At 36.1% G+C, this 9151-nt stretch overlaps 1 protein-coding gene and 1 long non-coding RNA gene across 2 annotated transcripts in view; one reads left to right on the top strand and one right to left on the bottom strand.

Annotated features, from left to right (window-relative positions):
* Nucleotides 1-9151, top strand: part of ttk (ttk protein kinase) — a gene marked incomplete in the record, with an annotated part of 38563 nt that overhangs the window by 22054 nt on the left and 7358 nt on the right. Inside the window, 7 exon segments of the mRNA XM_014020359.1 lie at nt 220-346; nt 990-1082; nt 1207-1364; nt 2662-2813; nt 2907-3031; nt 8294-8368; nt 8445-8621. Of these exon segments, the coding sequence (XP_013875813.1) occupies nt 220-346; nt 990-1082; nt 1207-1364; nt 2662-2813; nt 2907-3031; nt 8294-8368; nt 8445-8621 (907 nt within the window).
* The window catches only part of LOC106525960 (uncharacterized), a 14032-nt gene continuing 9801 nt past the window's right edge, over nt 4921-9151 (bottom strand). The window contains exons 2-3 of the long non-coding RNA XR_001311195.1: nt 5205-5250; nt 4921-5077 (exon numbers count right to left, since the gene is read on the bottom strand). This is a non-coding gene — a long non-coding RNA (uncharacterized LOC106525960). The remainder of the gene's footprint in view (nt 5078-5204; nt 5251-9151) is intronic.

Below are 9151 nucleotides of genomic sequence, written 5' to 3' on the forward strand. Positions count from 1 at the left end.
AGGTACGCAAGGGAGCTTTATGACGTTACATCTGGTGTGCTTTTTCCTTTTTTGACCGTGCATGCGTACCTGTGCACTGCTTATGTGCCATTCTGACTATAAAATAGTCACAAATTTTAAGAAAAGTGTGGCCTTATTTGCTTATTAAAGAATTTGCTGTTTATGAGGATGATATGACACTCAAGTACATAAACATAACACTTTTTTTTTTACTTTCAGTGTTATAACTCCTATTGTTAAGCGAGGTCCTGAGGTGCCATCTTCTGCAGTAGCAGATAACAGAACTGAATTCATTCAGCAGCCATGCACACCTCTATTCCAAGCAGCTGGTTTCCAGAATCCACAAGTATGATTTTCTTTATGACTACTACTTATTTTTATTGTACAGTGGCTGACCAGATCATATAAGACGATCATATGGTCTGGGTGTTAAAGCTTCATCAGAGGGAAAATTTTCTATATTTGTTCATCTCCTTGTGTGATTCCTGCTAAAAAAAGGTACAAAATTTTCCCCTTACAATTGGCATATTGGTGATGTAGTGTTCAACAACAATCTATACAAGTCGTCAAAGGGAAAAACTAACCTGCCTTATAAATGTTACTGAGAATATGACCCAGAAAAAAAGGGGTTGCAGTATGGAGCCGTTAACTCTGAAGCTATTTCAGGAAAACCTTCTAAATACACAACATTTATAAGGTATTTTGCAATGTCCAATGATGCAGTTGAAGATATCATAGCTTTCTGACATGCGCTGGATGGCCTGAATACATTATGAATGCTTTTGTTACATCATAGGACAAATGGATGTATAATATCTGGTACAAATCTGTCAACATGCCCCACCCCTTACCTGAATTAAACCGGTATCTTCACTGAAAAATGGAATTTCTAATACATTTCAAATTTATTGTTTTTTACATTTTTCTTAATCATTATTTCTGGGATATATACTATATACTATTTAATATTTGTCTGATTCTCATTTTAGGCCTCCTTCAGTGCTTTGTCTAACGAATCTATTATAATCAAGGGGAAGCAGTTTTTCATTCTGAAGATGATTGGACGTGGTGGCTCGAGCAAGGTGAAACAAAACAAAAACTACAGATGAGTTCCATCGATGCTGTTACAATTTTATTTACAAGTTGCTATTAAAACCTATTACAGTTTGATTTTATTTTATTTTTTATTTTATTTTATTCTTTTAGGTCTACCAGGTTCTTGATCAGAAAAAGCAGCTGTTTGCTGTGAAATACGTGGACCTCGATGAAGCGGATGCTCAGATAGTAGAAAGCTACAAAAATGAAATTGAACATCTGAACCACTTGCAGCAGTACAGCGATCAAATCATAAAGCTCTATGATTAGTGAGTATATGGCATGATAGGGATCAGTATGTCATGGGGGCATTTGTAATTTTAAAGTTGGGTTCTGTGGAAAATATTGAACCAATGTCTCACCTATTGTTGGCCTCAGTTTGGAGAAAAAAGTTTACACACAGACCTATATATAAATTTTTTTATTCTTTTGAAAAAGGCAAGTCTCTTTACAGTCATATTTCACATACCATGTTCTTTTTAACCTTCAGTTTTCTGCAGTTGCAAAAAAAAAAAAACGCAAATAGCACAACACTTTGCACATGAACTCAAGCACTTACAGTACCACATCATAGAGATTAGAAGATTATATAGAAAAAACAGTTAAACTAGTCATTTAATTTGGGTTTTAAAGGGGCAATATTATGTGTTTCTCAGGCTTATATTTAAATTCTATGCAATAATAAAGTAACTATGTCACCTTTAGTTATCATTAAATTGTGGTTTACATGTTTAAATAGAAAATAAACTTGACTTCACATCATATCTTCTTAAATGTAATTTCGTTGTGCTCTGTACAGTGACAATAAAGGCATCATCATCACATCTGTTTCTAAACACCTTGAAATTGGCCTCTATCTCTTTAAGAACCTACTTCTGATCCCGCCCGGCCATTTCTGTACATCATCACAATCACTTCTCTCAACAGGGCTCTGGGGCCTCATGTAGAAACGGTACGTACGCACAAAAAAGTTGCGTGCGCCAGGTTCTACGCCCACATTGGGATGTATTAAAACCAACGTTGCGTGAAAGTGTGTATATTTACACACATTTTTCACCTGCCGTGAGAATGTGCGGCAGCCACGCAAAGTTTTTCAGTTGACAGTTTTAACCAACAAAGTAATGAATCTGACCTGAATCCACAGAAATGTGACTCTGTTGTGTTTTCTGGATGTAAGGAGCATCTGAACAAAGTGTTAGATTTTTTTTTAGTTTGAGGTTTTATTGTTTAAACTCGATCGATCATGAAACTGAACCCCGGGACTGAAAATCATTTAACCTCAGACAAGAAAGTAGATCAGCCTAAAAATTATCAAAAGAACCTCAGTCCAGTCTGTAAACTGTACAGTTTTTATATTTCTGTCTCGAGTTGGAGAAACACGCAGAGCGCATGGCCTGCGGTGCGCACACACAGCTGAGGAAAATAAAATGTGTGTGAATCGTCTAAGAAACATTTTTAATTTTCACTGAGAAAAAAACGTCAGCTCAGCTGTGATGATTCCTTAGAATTTTCTTGTGTGAACAATTTCTTTGTTTTTAATATTTAATGTTTTATGCATTTACGCAGTGAAATAACCAGCAGCTACATCTACATGTTGATGGAATGTGGGAACTTGGATCTGAATACTTGGTTGCGAAACCGCAAAACTGTAAACCCACTTGAGAGGAAGTTCTACTGGAAGAACATGTTAGAGGCCGTCCACACTATCCACAAACACGGTTCTCTCCCTTTTATTGCTCCTGTTCCCATGTTATCAGTGATTCAACTTGATAGAAAATGAATTTATAATCCTTTTTGTTTGTGTTCTGCAGGAATTATTCACAGTGACTTGAAGCCAGCGAATTTTGTCTTTGTGAATGCGTCGCTGAAGCTGATTGACTTTGGCATTGCAAACAGAATTCAACCTGATGTGACAAGCATTATGAAGGATTCCCAGGTCAGTCATACTTCTGATGATTGTTTGTTGGGTTTTTTGCTAAGAGCCTGAACAATCAGCATATTTGAAATAATGAAACTTCCCCTCAGAGCTGCTGCCATTTAAAGAACACACATTGAAGATCTTGGAAACAGTTTTAATTGTGTTAAACAATTGTGCTGCTCAGGGTGGCAGCGCTTGGAGTAGTGTTACTTTCATTGAGATTTTTATTTTTTTCGTGCGTTTGTTCCTCTCTGCCTTTCTGGGGGAAAAGGTTTTTTTTTAGGACGTTTATTTTTAAATCCGAGAGGAGTTGAAAAAGAGGCATTGTAGATGCAGAGCAGAAGTAAAGAGGAGAGAGAGAAGAAGTAAGTTTAGAACATCTGTTCCCAGGGTTGTACGTTAACTTTTTTTTTAGCTCATAGCACTAGTGCTACAGAGGTTGCTGGTTTTGTAGCACAGAACAAAAAGTTGTAGCACCAGCATAAAATGTGTGTTCCTATTTCTACAACCAAAAGCCCGAATGGTGAATAATATGGTAAGTACTGTTGTAGGACAGGAGTCGTCAACCTTTAACACAAAGAGCCACTTGTTTGATAAGAACAAAGATTTACACAGCTCACCTTCAATTATAATAGTAAGAAATTTACATACAGTTAGGTCCATATACAGTATATTTGGACAGAGACATTTTTCTAATTTTGGTTCAAGACATTACCACAATAAATTTTAAACAGAACAATTCAGATGCAGTTGAAGTTCAGACTTTCAGCTTTAATTCAGTGGGTTGAACAAAATGATTGCATAAAAATGTGAGGAACTAAAGCATCTTTTAAACACAATCCTTTCATTTCAGAGGCTCAAAAGTAATTAGACAGATTAAATGATTGTAAATAAAACGTTAATTTCTAGTACTTGGTTGAAAACACTTTGTTGGCAGTGACTTCCTGAAGTCTTGAACTCATGGACATCACCAGACGCTGTGTTTCCTCCTTTTTAATGCCAGGCCTTCACTGCAGCTGTTTTCAGTTGCTGTTTGTTTGTGGGCCTTTCTGTCTGAAGTTTAGTCTTTAACAATTGAAATGCTGCTCAGTTGGGTTGAGATCAGGTGACTGACTTGGCCATCCAGGAATATTCCACTTCTTTGCTTTAATAAACTCCTGGGTTGCTTTAGCTTTATGTTTTGGGTCATTGTCCATATGAAACGATGACCAATCAGTTTGGCTGCATTTGGCTGGATCTGAGCACACAGTATGGCTCTGAATACCTCAGAATTCATTCGGCTGCTTCTGTGCTTTGTCACATCATCAATAAACACTAGTGATCCAGCCCCTAACCAGCGTGAGTCATGCCTCCAGACGATTAAAATAATCTACTCTAATGAAGATCAACAGTTATGTGTTGAATCTGTGTTCAAGCATGTACCTACCTATATAAAATCATCAATTTAAGTAAAACAGTCACATTTAACAATTATTACAGTTTGTCTAATCATAAGACTATACCATGTGTGGTGTAATTAAAATCAGTATATAACCTAACCCCAATAAATTTCTTCAATATGATGTAAAAGTGAATTATTATCTCAGGCCAAAATACTCAAAGATGAGGAAATTTATTACAAAAATATAGCAAGAATCAATTTAATTGAATCATGACTAAAACAGTAAAAAATAAAAACATGAAAGATGAAGCACTAAGGTTTCTAAAATGGTTAAAGATGAAGAGGATTGTAGACTTTATGTTATTTGTCTAGTTAAGATAAGATCTGGATGTTAAAAACCTTTTATAGAATGAAAATATATTTTCCCAAAGGAAATATTTTTCTTCTATTAATTAATTGACAAGAGATTCAGGTTAAAACCTATAAGCTGTTGTCAGTTTCGAAAGAAAATAAGGTCTGAGCCAGATTATTTTTTGTAACTTTTATCTTACTAAATGTCAGAAGAATCTCATCAAAGTTCTCATTTGCAGAAATCAAAAATTACATTTTCCCAAAATGGTTCTGATCCATCTTAGGTTTCTTGAAGCTTTCACCTTCCTCAGCAAATCTCAGGTCCGCACCATCTGAAAACCAAAACTGGACTGGTCTGTTTGGTACGCAGCGTACAACTGTGTGACTAGTCAAAACATAGATAACCAGGTCTCTGTCAGGAAAACATGATATTTCTTTTGGGGAGAATATTATATTTACCTAGACGGAGTGGCGTAGTGTCATGCACACACTTTCTCCTGCTCATCTGCTTGGAGAAAGGGAAAAGAGAACAGTCTGTTACATTTAACACTGGATGTTAAAATTAAACTACAGTTGAAATTATTCGTTTTCAGATCACAGTATGATAATACACACTTGAAAATGAAATACCTTTAAAAAGGAAAATCATGTTAATGATTATTTTCTTTTTTTTTTTATAATGAATCACAAAAGATTAAACCAGACTTGTGACGTCAGCGTTATCTGCAAACGAGGTCATATTTTGAAGCTAAAATAGTTTTGTGACAGCTTTTTCAAGACAAAGTTCAAGCTGGTTGTAAGACATGACCAATGGTGGTCAAAAGGACATGTCAGGGGTCATGTTCATTCATGCTACATTACAAAACCCACAAGGCATGGACCTATCACTGCATTGGATTTCATGTTCAAGAATATTCTGAAAAATGTCAAGATAAAATTGTTGTGACTGTCCGTAAATTACATAAAATTTTCTCATTTACATAATGAATAAAGAAAATCTATTTTTTTCTTTTCTTTTTTTTTCAAACACTTCAGCTTAAATGTTCTTTTTACATCTCAAAGCCTGAGGCAATGTTAAACACACCTCACTCTTCTCCTCCTCCACTAAACTGCCCACAGACAACATCCCCTTCACACACACACACACACACACACACACACACACACACACACACACACACACACACACACACTTTGTCCTTGACACCCACCCCCAACCCCTGTACTCTATATTTGTATTGAGTACTACAGGTTTATTTTTAATAGAAATTTGCAGATTTCATGAAGTTTGAGTTAAAGAAAGAAGACCCAATAAAAGAAAGTTCAATCCCACCTTGTTGTCTGCTTTCACTCACCAGTTGATAGTTTAATATTGTCTCCAAAAGCCGCACAGAAATATCCACCTTTTTAGTCCAACATTATGCACATTGGAAATAGTTGTTTTTCTCCACTTCTTTATTTTGTATTGCATGACTAAACCTGTTTTCCACACCTTATTTTAATTACTCTGTACATCATAGCTGAGAATAACACTCAGGTGGGGGTCCCCTGGACCACTTAGTGCAGTTTCTGAGGTGGTGCATTATTCTTGAGGAGGACAGCTGTGATCTGTGTGATCTCCATATTTTTAGTCCATCTCAGACCCCTAGTGGTGACTCTTAACTACTTAAGAGACACCTGGAGCTGTCTTAAATTTACGAGAGAGTGAGAGTGATTCTTTATACTTAAGAATTTTGATAATTTGCCTTTATGCTTAAGTCTGAAAGTAAGAGTAAATTTAAAAAATTTTCAGCATTTAAGTCTAAAATTCCACTCTAAGAAGTTTGATAAATACAGGCCCGATTCAGTTGCATATTTACACCACAACCACACTAGCTTTTTCTGAAACCAAAGCTTTTTGAATCCAGGTCTCAGATCACGGGGTTTTTTTTTTTTTTTACTTTTACACATACACCCTTCCCCAGGTGTATGAAATTGCATGTGTGCACTATGGACGGTTTCAGTCAAAAAATTTTCTGCACTTTTGCAGGTAGATGAACTACAGTAACACTAGTGCATAGCAGCGGTCTGTTTGTGCTGCTCACCCTTTCCAGCCTGTAGGAGCAAACCAGCCTTGGTTCTAGAAAGGTTTGTTACAGTTAGTTCTAGGGTTAAGCTCCCGCCTTCTTTTCTGTGCACTTGTTTGCCAATCACACTGTAGTTCACAACCTCCACCCTCTGAGATCACCTTCACTCAACACATAGGAAAATTTGGGTCAAAATATGATAATGTTAAAGCGACTGCACAACATTTTGTCATTTCTTACTTGGCAACTCTGCCTGGCATAGAAACTACAATGGATTTACGAGTACAGCATTATCCATGTAAATGTGTTTTATTCCATGTTTTGTTTATTTGCCATAAATTAATCAACAGTGAAAAAAATGCAAATGTTTCCAAGAGGCCTATATTCACATTTGATAAACTTGAATAATAGTCTCTGCCCTTTTAATAATGATAATCTTTACCTTTCAACTGCTGTAGACACATCTTTTTCTTAGGGCAGTTTTTGCTAAAAAATGTTTGAAATTAAAATGTTCTTTGTTATAATTAAATAACTATTAGTTTTTATGTGAACTACTATGTTGGAGACTAATGGAGATCCTTTGAATAAACAAATAATCTCTACATTTTCAAATCATTCCATGGAAACACTACTTTAGAGACTTTTACATTGTTGTCAGTTTTGCAATACAAGATGACTGGTAAATGTGGGTGGTTAGACTGTCATAGCAGAACAACAAACGCGTTCAACATAAGAGAAATATTTCAAAGATTCACCATTTAAATGTATATCTTTGTAGAATAGTAATTGCAATTAAAATGATAGCAGATTAATCCAAGAAAAAAATTATTACAATTCAACAGCACTGGAGTTGCAACGAGAGGTGCAGTTATTTATTTATTTTTAAATTTTATTTACCGTTATTTGACCAGGCAAGTCCCGTTGAGATCTCAGATTTATTTTTCAAGGGAGGCCTGGGCCTGAAGGCAACCTATTGTACATGTTTTGGTGGGGTGGGGGAAACCGGGGTACCCAGAGAAAACCCACGCAATCACGAGGAGAACATGCAAACTCCGCACAGAAAGACCTTTCGCTTAAATGTTCACTACGTCAGAACTTATTCGGCAAATGTGTTTCCATCTCTGCTTTTTCACATTAACTCTTACAGGATGGGGGAAATTGGTCTTGGTGGAGGTTTGCACTCTCAGAGTGCTTCTAGTTAATGCTTATTTTCATGTATCTCTTGTCACTAGTTATAGTGAATCAGTGTGTGTGTGTGTGTGTGTGTGTGTGTGTGTGTGTGTGTGTGTGTGTGTTTGTATGTGTGTGCGTGTGTGTGCGTGCACACACATGTACTTGTTTTTACTACAGAGTGAGGACCATTTGCGCCATAATTACTATCAAAGTAAACTCGTGTGGACTGGGCACCTGCTGGCGCATGACATAATGTGAAAAGAAAAATAAAAATTGAATCTAAATAATCTAAACATGTTCACCCCACAGGTAGGAACCTTGAACTATATGCCTCCTGAAGCCATCAAAGACACGTCATCCCTATCAGGAAAAGTTCACTCAAAGGTACTTATTTTGTTTTTAATAGCATATTACAAATATTGTTAGTAATATAAAAAGTAAAGATGATGTTGTTGCACAGATCAGCCCTAAAGGTGACGTGTGGTCCCTTGGATGCATCCTATACTGCATGACCTTTGGGAAGACTCCATTCCAAAGCATCACGAATCAAATCGCCAAGCTGCATGCCATCATCAATCCTTCTCATAAGATCAACTTTCCTGATATCCTCGAGAAGGACTTACTTGATGTGTTAAAGGTGAGCTGACATTATTTTTGTGATTTACATACTGGAAATAATAGTTAAGATTGATCTGATCCTGTATATGTGTGTCTGCCTTTTATACTGTCTGGCGTTATTCTCTGCTCAGGCATCGACTGAGGTCATTGAGCTTTTAGCTAAATGTATTACTTAATGCTTTATCAATCGCATTAACTTATTTAACATATGCTTTTATGCTTATTGTACTATTTATTTTATTTTTGCTCCTTGTGAAGCACTTTGTGATCTATTTCTGTGAAAGGAGCTACAGTATATAATGTCCAATTTTCTAACAGAAGTTAGAGCTTTCTAAACTACAAATTTTTGCAAACTCCTCCTATTTTCACAAATTTGACACTTTTAAAGGTTTAAACATCAAAATGTAGACTTGGTTTTCTCTGTATCTCTGTATCAAATGGTTTCATCTAAAATACCTCAGATGTCAGGGTATGCACCCTCAAATTCTCATTTATTCTTGTAATTTTTTAATTTGGAGTTTTCTGTTGAAGGCCTGAAGTCTTTTGGGG

The sequence above is a fragment of the Austrofundulus limnaeus genome, unplaced genomic scaffold (assembly GCF_001266775.1).
Source record: "Austrofundulus limnaeus strain Quisiro unplaced genomic scaffold, Austrofundulus_limnaeus-1.0 Scaffold250, whole genome shotgun sequence".
NCBI classification, from domain to species: domain Eukaryota; kingdom Metazoa; phylum Chordata; class Actinopteri; order Cyprinodontiformes; family Rivulidae; genus Austrofundulus; species Austrofundulus limnaeus.